Source organism: Erpetoichthys calabaricus, chromosome 4 (assembly GCF_900747795.2).
Source record: "Erpetoichthys calabaricus chromosome 4, fErpCal1.3, whole genome shotgun sequence".
In the NCBI taxonomy this organism is placed as follows: Eukaryota; Metazoa; Chordata; class Cladistia; order Polypteriformes; family Polypteridae; genus Erpetoichthys; species Erpetoichthys calabaricus.
In genome coordinates this window covers 247,611,558-247,625,323 of record NC_041397.2, presented here as the reverse complement: position 1 = coordinate 247,625,323, position 13,766 = coordinate 247,611,558, and the positions used below count along the sequence as shown (strand labels likewise).

Genomic DNA, 13,766 nt, shown 5'->3' with positions numbered 1-13,766 from the left:
ACAATTTTAAAGTTATGGAATGCTTTTTGATGCTCCAAGTACATTGTTATGTGTTTCTTTTTTCTGATATTGTATGGGACTAAGTTAAGGCTTATTTTGTATTTTTTACATATACACCAATCTAGCCACAACATTTAAAACCACTGACTGGTGAAGTTTATAACATTCTCATTACAGTGGCACCTGTCAAGTGGTAAATATTAGGCAGCAATTGAACAATCAGTTGTTAAAGGTAATGTGTTGGAAGCAGAACAAATGGGCAAGCTGAAGGATCTGACCAGCTTTGACAAGGGACAAATTGTGATGGCTATGTCAGAGAATTTCAAAAAGGCCGGTATTGTAGGGTATTCCTGGTATGCAGAGGTTATTACCTACCAAAGGTGGTTCACTGAAGGGCAACTGGCGACAGCGTCATGGACGCCCAAGACTTAGTGATTAATTGTCCTGTCTGGTCTGATACCACAGAAGAGCATCTGTAAAACAAATTGCTGAAAAACATCATGCTGGTTATGAGAGAGAAGCTATAAATATACCAGGTCGTATTACTTACAGAAATTCTCAGGTTGATTTTACACTTATTGGGGGCGTACTGATAAAGGGGATGAGAAAGAGTATAGGAGTCCAGTGGAGAAGTTTCTTGGTGCAAAGAGAATTGTCTGCATCTTAACAATAACAAAACCATGGAACTGGTTATCGACTTTTACTGCATCAAGGAGCCTCAATGTCCTGTCACTATTCAAGAAGTGGATATATAAGGGGTCCACATTAATGACAGGTTGGTCTGGTCTGGGAACACAGAAAAACTATATAACAAAGGGTAGAGTAGGCTCTTCTTAGGGGACTGCATTCCTTTAAACTGGGAAGTGACATCATTAACGTCTTCAATAACTACGCTTTTCTACGCTGTTATGTGCTGGGCTGGTAACATCACTTCAAGAGAGACCACCAAATGAACAGGCTAATTAAAAGGGCAAACTCAGTTCTATGACAAACTCTGGAACCCCTGGAGATAGTATGTCAGAGAAAAAAGATGTGCAGCACTGTGCTACTAACATTGAACACATTCAGCCAGCAAATTATTCAGCAGATGTGTTTCAAGAAACCCTACTGGGGTTTCTTTACCAACAGCAATATGTCTGTATAATGCCTCACTATGACTGCCAAGTCAAAACTTTTTTCTTGCTTTATAATCATTCTGGTGTATGTTCAGACCATATTGTGTATGTATATTTATTTACTTATTAATCTACCTATTAATTTATTTAAAGAGCTTCTGTAAAAAGCCAAATTTCCCCCTGAAGACAAATAATAAAGTTCTATCAAAAAAGGTGTCAGAACACACAGTGTATCATAGCTTGATGCATATGGGGCTGTGAAACCACAGACCTGTCAAAGTTCCCATGCTGACAGCACCTACAGTGATTATTTGAGCATCAGAATTTGACCATGTAGGAGTGGAAGAATGGGACCTGGTCTAAAAAAATGTTTTCTTTTAGATCATGTGGACAACTGGGTGAGTGTGTGTCGCTTACCTGGGGAAGAGATATTAGCAAGATGCATTATGGGAAAAAGGCAAGCCAGCTCTGGCCAATATTCTGTTGGGAAACCTTGGGTTGTAGCAGTCTTGTGGTAACGGTTGTTACAGACCACATGCACCCCTTCATGGCAACTGTATTCCCTAATGGCAGTGGTCTTTTTCAGCAGGATAATGTACACTGCAAAAATTGTTCAGGAATGGTTTGAGGAAGAGTTCAAAGGATTGACTTGGTCTCCATATTCTCAAGATCTCAATCTAATCCAACATCTTTTAGATGTGCTGGAAAAATAAGTCTGATCCATGGAGGCCTCACCTCACAACCTACAGGACTTAAAGGATCTGCTGCTAACTTCTTGGTGCCAGATACCACAGGACATCCTTGGTGGTCTTGAGTCCATGCTTCAATAAGTCAGTTGTTTTGTCAGCATCAGGGGGTCCTGCACTATCTTAGGCAGGTGGCTTTAATGTTGTGGTGGATCAGTGTATGTATAGGTGTATAGTGTCATATTGTCAGAGTACAGTGTGTTTATATACTAGAGGACACAGGTTGGCTAGCTAGTGGATCTCCCATTTACACACCTGCAGGCCTGAATAGGATTTGTAATGCCAATAGGCTAGGCTTCTAGGAGACGACTTCTCCAGTTTAAGAGAAGTCTACCTGACCTGAAAGTGCTTTCCGGGAGCAGTACTGTGGCACTGGAATTACCCCTGGGTCTGACAAACAAAGAAGCCTGTCTGCCTTATCCAGGGAAGTTGGGAGGAAATGGGCAGTGATTGACTGGGAGGACTGGGAAGAAGCAAATAAAAGAATTATCTTCCAAAACAGACTGCAATTTATGTCTGTCAAATGCACATTCTTAAATAAAAAATAAAAGTTTATTTGAACCCGGGACTGTTGTAGTGTATTGTGTCTGGTGTTTGGGGCTCAGTTACACCCCGTACGGGTCACAACAGGCACATAAGTGTCTCCTTTTGCATTCTATTTAATTTTCTCTGAAATTAAATTCAGTTAATTCAGTTTAAAGTTCCTGGAAAGCGAGAGCCTGTGCTTCCACCTTTGGTCAGAATGCAGTAACTTCTCTTCAGTGCCTGATGTCTCTTATACCTTTTTCACCAGTTTAGAGGCAAGAGTTAACCAAGTAAAAATTAGGTGGTGCATTTTCATCAGTTCATATACATATCTCATTGTCTATTAGATGTGACGAACCACAGTCCAAAATGCCATGGAGATGGTGGTGTTGAAGATATAAAACTAAGTTCACCAGATGATTCCTGTGAACCAGATTTGGATTTAGAAACGGATTTCCCTAAAGGTAATTTTACTTTTTTGTTTAAGCTAAAATGTCTTGAAATGATATTCAAGACTGATATAGAAAATACACTTCTCTCGTTGTCAGTATTATTAGCAGCTACATTAACTTTAAAAGTATGACCGTAGCATTTCCTGCACTGAATCAAATTAAAGTATCATTTACTATTAAAATGTTGTATGCATTTGATTTGATAGGCTTATAGGGTCATTCTTTCGTGCATGTACATGTTTTTTTAACAATTTCCCATGAAGATTTCCATTTCCATAAGAAGTATATGCCTATCATGCGTGTTTTATTTGTAAGCCAATGCGGGGGGGGGGGGGGGGGGGTTACTCAATTTCAAAGCACTTTTTTTTTTCTTTCATTATTTAAAACACTTGTACAGCTCCCAGCCTCCTCACCCCACTGTGTTGAGACAAGTGAGGGAGCAAAAAAAGAAAAAAAGCCTTTTAGCAGCCATTTAAAAAAAAAAAAAAAAAAAAAAAACAACACAGGAAATCGAGAGCTTCATGTTGATACTTGAGGTAGACAGTGAAGTAAATCCACTTGAGTGGGGAAACTTGCAAAAAAGTACATCCCTGTGCATCCCTGCCTGAAGCAGGCATTTTGAGAGGGCTTTCAGCACCGGAGGAAATGTTGTAACATGTAAGCCAGACGCTGGGGACAGACTGGTGATTGTGTTGCACAACTTGAAGTTTCCCGAGTGGAATTTTACTATTGTTTTATTTTTTTTTTCTGATATCTTTGTGCAATATTGGATAGAACTTGAAGTTAGTTATTTGTTTAAAAATGTTATAGGTTATTTTTTGTTTCTTTCTGCAATATGTGACAGAACTTGTTTACAAATGCAGTAGTTTTTTTTTCTTGTGCAGTGTTTGACAGAACTTTGGATTTTAACACAATAGCTACAGTATGTTAGATTTTGTTCTTGCATGTATATTACACAATTCACCTTAAAGCAGAGCAGTTTGTTTATCCAGACTATAATGTTCTTGCCCTGTACTTCAATTATGATTAGTATTTTATTCCCTTTGGATTCATATTTTGCTTACATTAAGGGTGTCTATTTAAAATGCTCTCATTATAACAGTTTTGTTGGTCTTAGTGTAATTTTTTGTGTATATCCTGTAGGCCACTTTGAAATGGTTTACTCATAATTCAGCTGATATCAGTAATACTTTATTTACTTATTTACTTTACTTATGTTGTTTTACTTCAGTTTTAAGTAAATAAATAAGACCTGTTTTCATTAACTGTTGTTTCCATTAATCTCATTAGTAAGCTACAATTAATATCCTATTATCGAGACCAAGCTAGAACAATAAGACTTTTACAAACCTGTTTTTAGAGGATGCAGAATATCATCTAATTATCATTACTGTCAAAGTCCAGAAAATATTGAGATACATTTTTATTTTTTTATTTATTTTTTAAACCAATATCACAACACCCCTAACTGTGAGGTCATGGCATGCTAAGAGCCATTTAATGTGTTGCTTTATTTTCTGTCAGGACCAAGTGAGAAACCAACTGGTATAGGGATGTAGTGCTGATTCTGAAGTTGGCTTTAATTAATTCTGCTTCCTGCTTGAAGAAACGCTCTCTTGCTATAAAGCACCAAAGTCCCTCTAAGGTTAAAAAAATGAATGAAAATGAAAAAATGAGAGTGCAGTCATTGAAAAGAAATCTGGTCCAAAGTCTTTAATGCAGACAGCTTTCAGATATTCTGAAGTTGTCATAATGCTATTAAATGAGTGTATTAATCCACAGATGAACTTGCTGATGAGCTTTGTTAATGCTGAATCTCTGTATATTGAGACCTATACCAAAGGGCAATACTGTAATATATAAAAAAAAAAACCTACTGTAAGCCAGAAGTAACTAAAGCATGTTGAGGAGAAAATTAACAAGTTTGGTTGAATGCTCAATTATGTAATTTACCCATTATCATATTTTTGAAATCTGTAGTCTTCAACTCCATTTTAATGCTTAGGATGTCAGAGTTTTCTTTCAATTTAACTCCGCAGATGCAGCCTTTTATATTTATTTAGTAATGATATGGGTTCTGAAGTGTGGTGGGTTAAGCCTATTTGTTAACTTTGAACGCATTTATGCTATTATTTTAGCTGTTCCTCCTTTGACTTCAGAAGAAATAAAAAATTCAGAAATCACTCTGGCTCCTGCTTTATGTGAGGAAATAGAAGAGAAGCCCCATCCTCAAGTAAAGAAGAAGGTATTTATATAGCAAAACCCTTTGTGCTTCTATCAGGTTAAGAGGTACATCTGTAGCAGTTACAGTATACTGTATATATTTAGAAAATCTGATGTGCCACTGTACTTGCATTATCAAACCATCAGAAAGGGGGTTTTATTCTGTGTTACTTGTTTATTGTTCTTTAGCACTTCTGGTTAGTATTCTCTTAAGTATTGTGACTTCAACAGTTTTAATATAGTTGTGGAATTTAATTGAACTGTTCATTCAGATTATAAGCATTAATAGTGATGTCATTTGATTGCAATTTAATGTACATTCCATCACAAGTGCAGAGTCCTGGGATCAAATCCTGACATGGATACTGTCTGTGTGCAGTTTATACAGTATACCTAACACTCTGTGTCTGCATGGATTTTTCTCTGGCTACACCAGTTTTTCTTTCATACAACATGTGTTAGGAAAAGCTTGGAAAATCTGAATTTGGTTCCATATGAGTGTATGTATATGTACGCTCTGTGAAGGGCTGAAAACCTCATTCAGGACTGCTTCTTGCCTGGTGCGTGATGCAGCTGACTTAGAAAAAACAACAACATATTGCTGATTTTTGTTTTGTTTTGGACTTAGGGAAGTAAAAGGAGAGCCATTTTAAGTAATGGCCCCCAGGCTGATAACCCAGATACTTCACAAAATTTGTTTACATTAAAGTCTTCATATGGAGTTAATGCTTGGAAAAGATGGGTTTTAGTGACAGACAGCAAGGAAGAGCAGGAAAACAGTAAGTGGTGGTTACATGCATTTACCTACATATAAATATATAATGGTGTTGGAAAACTAGTAGTTGAAACCAATTGAAACTTGCTTCACTCCTAAATTTATTCACATTGATTTTATTGTTTTAGTTAGAATGGAATTCCTCTTCTTCTTTTGGCTGCTCCCTTTAGGGTTTGCCACAGTGGATCATCTTTTTCCATCATCTTGCTGTGTCACACCTATCACCTGCATGTCCTCTCTCACCACATCCTTAAACCTTCTCTTAGGCCTTCCTCTTTTCCTTTTTCCTGGCAGCTCAATATTTAACATCCTTTTCCCAATATACCCAGCATTTCTCCTCTGCACATGTCCAAACCAACATAATCTTGCTTCTCTGACTTTGTCTCCCAACCATCCAACCTGAGCTGACTCTCTAATGTACTCATTTCTAATCCTGTCCATCCTCGTTTTTTCTGTCCTAATATTAATAATTTTATATTTTTCATTGGTTCTGTTTTAAGCTTTTGTTTATTCATTTATTGATGTTTATTATATGTGTGTTGCACTTATGTTTTTTGCAGCTAAATCAGTAAGGTTAAAAGGAGATCTGCTAAAGCATACTGCAGCGGAACTTAACTATGCACTGTCTCGTTTTGTATGTGATGTTCGCAGACCAAATGGAGAATCTTATGAACCTGATAGCGTTTATTATCTTTGTCTCGCAATCCAACAGGTAAATAACAAAAAATGAGATTATTTATTTTTTGTGCTTGCTGTGCCACTGTCTTATTCAGTTATAAAGTGTATAAATACCCTTCTTTTTTTTTTGCTAATTATATATCTTAAGATATGTCAAATTCAGTCTTGTAAAGAATTTAATTTTAAGTATTTAGTGTGCTTTTTCAGCACAGAATAGTCATTAAATAATATAATTTTGTCCATTAAATAACTGGGGGAAAACCTCAAATTGAGGTTAACAGTGGCAGCAACTTGACAGAAGAAATGCACAGTTTTGAGTTACTTCAACATTTTAAGAATCACATCTTAGCTTAAGGGTATAGAGCTGGTCCACTGTTCCGCGACCAGGACGAAAACCACACTGTTCCTCCTGAATCCGAGGCTCGACTATCCGACGGACCCTCCTCTCCAGGACCCCTGAATAGACTTTTCCAGGGAGGCTGAGGAGTGTGATCCCTCTGTAGTTGGAACACACCCTCCGGTCCCCCTTCTTAAAGAGGTGGACTACTACCCCGGTCTGCCAATCCAGAGGCACTGTCCCTGATGTCCATGCGATGTTGCAGAGGCGTGTCAACCAAGACAGTCCTACAACATCCAGAGCCTTGAGGAACTCCGGGCGTATCTCATCCACCCCCGGGGCCCTGGGAGACAATGGATGGATGGATGGATGGATGGACATCTTAGCTTATCATATTGCCAAACCCACTTGATACAATTAATTGTTTGCAGAGTCTAGCAGAACTGAGAAAAGCCTGTTTATGTACACAGCCACATTCAGACTCACATGGTGCCAATTTGGAATTACCAGTTAATTAATGAGCAGTTCTTTGGTGATGTGGAAAGAAAACTCCGATATGTGGAAAACATGAACTCCACACGACGACAGTTGAGCTTCGGATTGAAACATAGGATGTTGGATCTGTGAAGCAGCATCAGCACAAACCATTATATTGCTGTGCATCCCAAAATATAAAGAATTTAAAAAAGAATTAGAAATCTCTCAGCAACTGCTTTGAGCATCCTGTTCATCTGATACTGTAGTGGTGAACTGACCAGTTTATACTGGCAGTGATACTAACAAAACTTCATGTACGGAGGCAGATGGTTCTGTTCCTTCCCATTTGTCATTGTTCTTTGCATAGACATTCACTTTGTTTTTTCATTGCTGTTTAATTGAGAGGTAGAAGTTCAACTGTAATGGGTAATGGATCATTTATTGTTTTTCTGTCTTACTTAGATTCTGTGAAATCCTATTTAATACTTTGTGGAACATTTTTTTTTTTTTTTGCATACTTTTTGGAAAATTGGTAAAAGGAAGTCACTTCCTTCAAACTGTTCCCATTCATGTTGTCTTGGACAGTCTATTATCTTAGTTGTACAAACCTCCAAATCCAAGCAGCAGACACCTGAACATAAAAAGGCTCTCATAAGCCAAATTGCTAATCACAATTCAAAGGCAAAAACTTATTGATTCTGTATGTTGTCCTATTAGTGATACTTCAGTAATTAATGTTGAACTTTATATATGTGTGACTGTGTGGGCCATTCCATGCACCTTGACCCTGACACTGTCGATAACATAACCAGATTGGCCAGGCAAATGAGGACACACACAATGCAAGGGACAGTTGCACAAGTGCCAAAATGTGTTTGAAAAAACAGTGTCCCAGTGAGAGTGCAGTGGTTCCTCTAACAGTAAATAATCAATTAAAACATTGGTAATCCATGTGATAAAATCAGGGATAAAATGAGAGCAAAATAGACAATCCTCAGACCAACACTGCCTCTTCTGCTCAGGACAATCCCAGCCCAACTCCTTTGTCTCCTCCTGTCATCCTTCACACACTCACAGTAATATCTCTGATCCCTTGGTATGTCTTCCACCATGCTTGCCCCCCTCTACCCAAATGATCAGTGGGCCGAACCAGGCCCTAAATTGCCAAAACCTAAGCTCCTTCACAGGGCCCCTAATCTATTTGACTGGCTGGCTGGTATACTGCCCTCACAAATATTCTCTCTTGCTCCCAGTTCATCCTCCCTGCTTCTGTCTTGTGCTCCCCTTTTAAACAATGAGAAGAGTTGCAGGTGCAGTTGCCTAATTGCTGCTCCGGGATGATAACTTCAGACCAGCTGTACACACCCACAAGAGAACACCCGGTCATCTTGACTTCATCTCACCAACCCTGAGACGAGTAGTCTTTTCTACTGATCGCCTGCACCTGCTCCACTCCCGGGCGCGTCACCAATTTAAAATGCATCAATGAGCCGTGGACCTATTACCACAATATGCATGTTGAGTATACCTTATCCAAAATGCTTGGGACCAGAAATCTTTCTGATATTTTTGGATTTTGGAATATTTTCCTATGCATGACGAGCTATCTTGGCAACGTATTTGCACTGAAAAACCCAAATGCCTGTACACAGATTTACACAAAACTTTAAATTTTATAAATCTCACCCAGGGTGTGAAATTGTCCACATTTGGAGTCCTTTGTGTTTTTTTTTTGTTTGTTTGTTTTTTTTTTTTGTTTTTTTTTAAGCGAGTGCCATGCAGGTGTTACTGTTTTACAACCATGTGAAGCATATTGAACCTGTGGCACCTGATAGTTGAATGGTGTTGCTTTGTGGCACTTGCTGCTTTTTGCAGTGTGCCATCCCCAGTCTTCGATTGTGTGTCATAGGCTTGTGGTGCCAACCCCTGAGATCATGACTCCATTATGAAAGGATATTAGATGCTAAGATATTACATGCAGTACCTGAAGCTTCATTGTTTGAAGAATTATAATCCGGTTCATCATGTTCTTTTTCTGTTATAAATGTTTTGTTTTGTGTTCCTTAAAGTATACTATTTCTAATATTCATTTACTTGCAGTAATTTATTTAAATGACTTTTTGATAGTTTTTAAAATTATGTATTACCTAAAACAGAGGTAGGCCTGGCACTAAAAACTTCTAATTTTACTGTTGAATTGTGAATATATATTGATGAAAAAGTAGAATAAAATACATTTTTCATTTGAGGAATTGTGTAAAGTTTCTTTAGAATTTGTCAAATATTTATTAATATTGTTTTTAAGTGTTCATGTAAGGCCTCTGTTAACCCTTTATATTGGTTATTAGATTTCATAGCTCTCCAGATGGGTTGATCTTGGGACTGAAGTTGAAATGTGACACATTACCTATTGCATGTTTAATTGTTCTCTGTTATGTATACAATGATGTTTTTGAATTTAATAACAGATTAATAAATTCTGTACTATGTCATGTCATCCTGAATACTCACGACTTGAACCACATCGTGTGTGATGAATTAGCCTTTAAGATTTATAGCTGTTAACTTTTTTGGTTTCTTGTTAATGTTTGTTGCAAAATGTAGATACTTTAGTAACAAGTAAAGCTAAAAATCTGTTGAAAATATTTTGTGGATAAAGGTAGACATCAAATTTTGTAAACATTTTGACTGATACTTCCTTTAAGTAATAACTGATCACATGCAGTAAATGTTTTCAGTAAATTGCATGATATACATTTTAGAATTTTTAATGAAGCCTGTCATGTAAAAAATATACAGGTGCTGGTCATAAAATTAGAATATCATGACAAAGTTGATTTATTTCAGTAATTCCATTCAGAAAGTGAAACTTGTATATTAGATTCATTCATTACACACAGACTGATGTATTTCAAATGTTTATTTCTTTTAATGTTGATGATTATAACTGACAACTAATGAAAGTCCCAAATTCAGTATCTCAGAAAATTAGAATATTGTGAAAAGGTTCAATATTGAAGACACCTGGTGCCACACTCTAATCAGCTAATTAACTCAAAACACCTGCAAAAGCCTTTAAATGGTCTCTCAGTCTAGTTCTGTAGGCGACACAATCATGGGGAAGACTGCTGACTTGACAGTTGTCCAAAAGACGACCATTGACACCTTGCACAAGGAGGGCAAGACACAAAAGGTCATTGCTAAAGAGGCTGGCTGTTCACAGAGCTCTGTGTCCAAGCACATTAATAGAGAGGCGAAAGGGAAGAACAAGATGTGGTAGAAAAAAGTGCATAAGCAATAGGGATAACCACACCCTGGAGAGGATTGTGAAACAAAACCCTTTCAAAAATGTGGGGGAGATTCACAAAGAGTGGACTGCAGCTGGAGTCAGTGCTTCAAGAACCACCACGCACAGACGTATGCAAGACATGGGTTTCAGCTGTCGCATTCCTTGTATCAAGCCACTCTTGATCAAGAGACAGCATCAGAAGCGTCTCGACTTTGGACTGCTGCTGAGTGGTCCAAAGTTATGTTCTCTGATGAAAGTAAATTTTGCATTTCTTTTGGAAATCAAGGTCCCAGAGTCTGGAGGAAGAGAGGAGAGGCACAGAATCCACGTTGCGTGAGGTCCAGTGTAAAGTTTCCACAGTCAGTGATGGTTTGGGATGCCATGTCATCTGCTGGTGTTGGTCCATTGTGTTTTCTGAGGTCCAAGGTCAATGCAGCCGTCTACCAGGAAGTTTTAGAGCACTTCATGCTTCCTGCTGCTGACGAACTTTTATGGAGATGCAGATTTCATTTTCCAACAGGACCTGGCACCTGCACACAGTGCCAAAGCTACCAGTACCTGGTTTAAGGACCTTGGTATCCCTGTTCTTGATTGGCCAGCAAACTCGCCTGACCTTAACCCCATAGAATTGTGAAGAGGAAGATGCAATACGCCAGACCCAACAATTCAGAAGAGCTGAAGGCCACTATCAGAGCAACATGGGCTCTCATAACACCTGAGTAGTGCCACAGACTGATCGACTCCATGCCACGCCGCATTGCTGCAGTAATCCAGGCCAAAGGAGCCCCAACTAAATATTGAGTGCTGTACATGCTCATACTTTTCATGTTCATACCTTTCAGTTGGCCAACTTTTCTAAAAATCCTTTTTTTGCATTGCAATGTCTTAATTGATATTCTAATTTTCCGAGATACTGAATTTGGGACTTTCATTAGTTGTCAGTTATAATCATCAACATTAAAAGAAATAAACATTTGAAATACATCAGTCTGTGTGTAATGAATGAATCTAATATACAAGTTTCACTTTTTGAATGGAATTACTGAAATAAATCAACTTTGTCATAATATTCTAATTTTATGACCAGCACCTGTATTTTTGGTGACTGAAAGATTAACAACTCAAAGGTTATAGAAATACTGACATTTTTCTTTTTCTTAAATGTATAGGTGCATGGATTATAGTCACAATGAGTGAAGACCAAGAACAGTTTCTTTGTGGACCATGCATATGTAGACTGTACTGAAAAAAATTAACAATTCATCTTTGAAATATGTATTTACATGCAAATGGTGCAAAAGTGCTAATCACATACAGTAGTTGTCTTTATATTTACAAAATAACTTGAAGTAGAATTGAGTATGTGGGTTGCCAGTATTGCTAGCTAATTTGATCAATTTTTTGTATAACTTCTGTTCATGCAGCACTTGTATGAGAATGGAAGAAAGGACAATATATTTTGTGATACTTACTACCAGATGTTTATCCAAGAATTAAATAAAATCTTGAAAGGCTGGAAACCAAGCATACTTCCAGATGGTGAGAATAAGTTTACATATATTTCATTACAAGAATGTTTTTCTCTATTTTAATTTTTATTATTGATGTTAAAAAATGAAAGCCTCTATATTCTGTAGTAGGGTTATCCCAGCTTGTTAGATACTGCTGTCTTTATCCCTAAAAATTATTATGGTAATAAAGGGCTAAATATGTAATTCAGTGTTATCTTTCAAGCTTTTATTCATTTACGGTTAGTATACTGCATCTCCTTGTTGGCAAAGACTGCCCTTTAACTGGTACCTGTGTCATCTAGAAACTGTGTTGTGTATTTGCTACAATTGCACTACTCCTCTGCTTCATTCTCCTTTATTGGTGTACCATATTTTATTCAATCCTAAGCGTTCCAAAAAGCAGTTAGTACAATATATATATATATATACTATTATAAGAAATATCCTTTTATGAGTACCCAAGTATGAATCAAGGGATTTAAATTTTCATATCTTCTCAGTCAAGACATTGGATTGGATAATGTATTATAGTGATGGTGTACTTGTCTGACTCTTTCTGTCTAGTCTCTTTCTTACTGTTGCTTACAGCATGTATAACTGCTTTGAGCTTAAGCCTTCATTCTGGCATTTAATTTCTTTTTAAGTTGTGTCTTTTTGTGACTGAGGGTATGTTTTGTGCTTATTGCTCACTTCAACTCAAGTTGTCTTCCTGCCTGCATGTCCCCCTACTGTCTTTTGAATATGTTTTCCCCTCTCCACAAAGCTGCTTGCAATGTGCCTCAGTTCTTGTCACAGTCACAGCCCTTTTTGCTGTAAAATATTGACAGAACTCTTTACACTTGCCATGGAGACATTTTACATGAGGACCTGAAGTACTGATTTATTGTCTTGAAGGTATTAATTACATCACTTAGGCATGAAAACAGTTATCTGAGAATGATAGGAAGTAGGTGGTGAATAGGTTTCAGCCTTAAATGTAAACCAGTTTTAAAATCCTTATTGTAATTCATGTGCATACTTAATAGTTAGTTGCAAGTGTTGATAGTTGGGGAGATGTTTTTTCCCCAGTGGCTCGATGTACTGTTTGTCAGTTGATTTCACAAGAAGACATTTGTGTGGCAATGCTTGAAGCTGACCTGTAGTATGTTTTCTCTGTACCTACTGCTTGTTACTTTTTTGTGCTATGTCCTGCTGGAATAATGTCTGGCCCTCTATAACCCTAAATTGTATCAATGGATAATAAAAATTGATAGTTAATTGGCATTATATTTCACTGTCTCTAAATATGAAGTTTATTAGTTACATCAAGTAATCCGTTAAATCTGCATTAAATATTTGTTATTAATATTTTGGTTTCCAAAATATCTTGCTAGTTTACCACTAATTTTGTTCGGGCTTACCCTCTGTTCCAGTGGTTCCCAAACTCAGTCCTGGGGACCTCCTGTGGCTGCTAGTTAAGTGAGTCATTATTTCCCAGTTTCTGTATTTTTGGGTCAATGTAGAAATGACAAAGCTAAGATTGGTAAATTTTGTATTACATTGTACTGTGTAGTTTTTTTTTTAACTTATTAACAGTATAATGTTTTTCATTCTGCTTTTCCAGGTGTTCTGGTTATTTAACTGATTTTGTACTAATTA

General features: G+C 37.3%; 1 protein-coding gene across 1 annotated transcript in view; it reads left to right on the top strand.

The window, feature by feature from the left end:
• Window positions 1-13,766, top strand: part of zmym2 (zinc finger, MYM-type 2) — a 124,398-nt gene that overhangs the window by 105,871 nt on the left and 4,761 nt on the right. Inside the window, exons 14-18 of the mRNA XM_028800564.2 lie at window positions 2,734-2,850; window positions 4,977-5,083; window positions 5,690-5,840; window positions 6,397-6,548; window positions 12,042-12,156. Of these exons, the coding sequence (XP_028656397.1) occupies window positions 2,734-2,850; window positions 4,977-5,083; window positions 5,690-5,840; window positions 6,397-6,548; window positions 12,042-12,156 (642 nt within the window). The remainder of the gene's footprint in view (window positions 1-2,733; window positions 2,851-4,976; window positions 5,084-5,689; window positions 5,841-6,396; window positions 6,549-12,041; window positions 12,157-13,766) is intronic.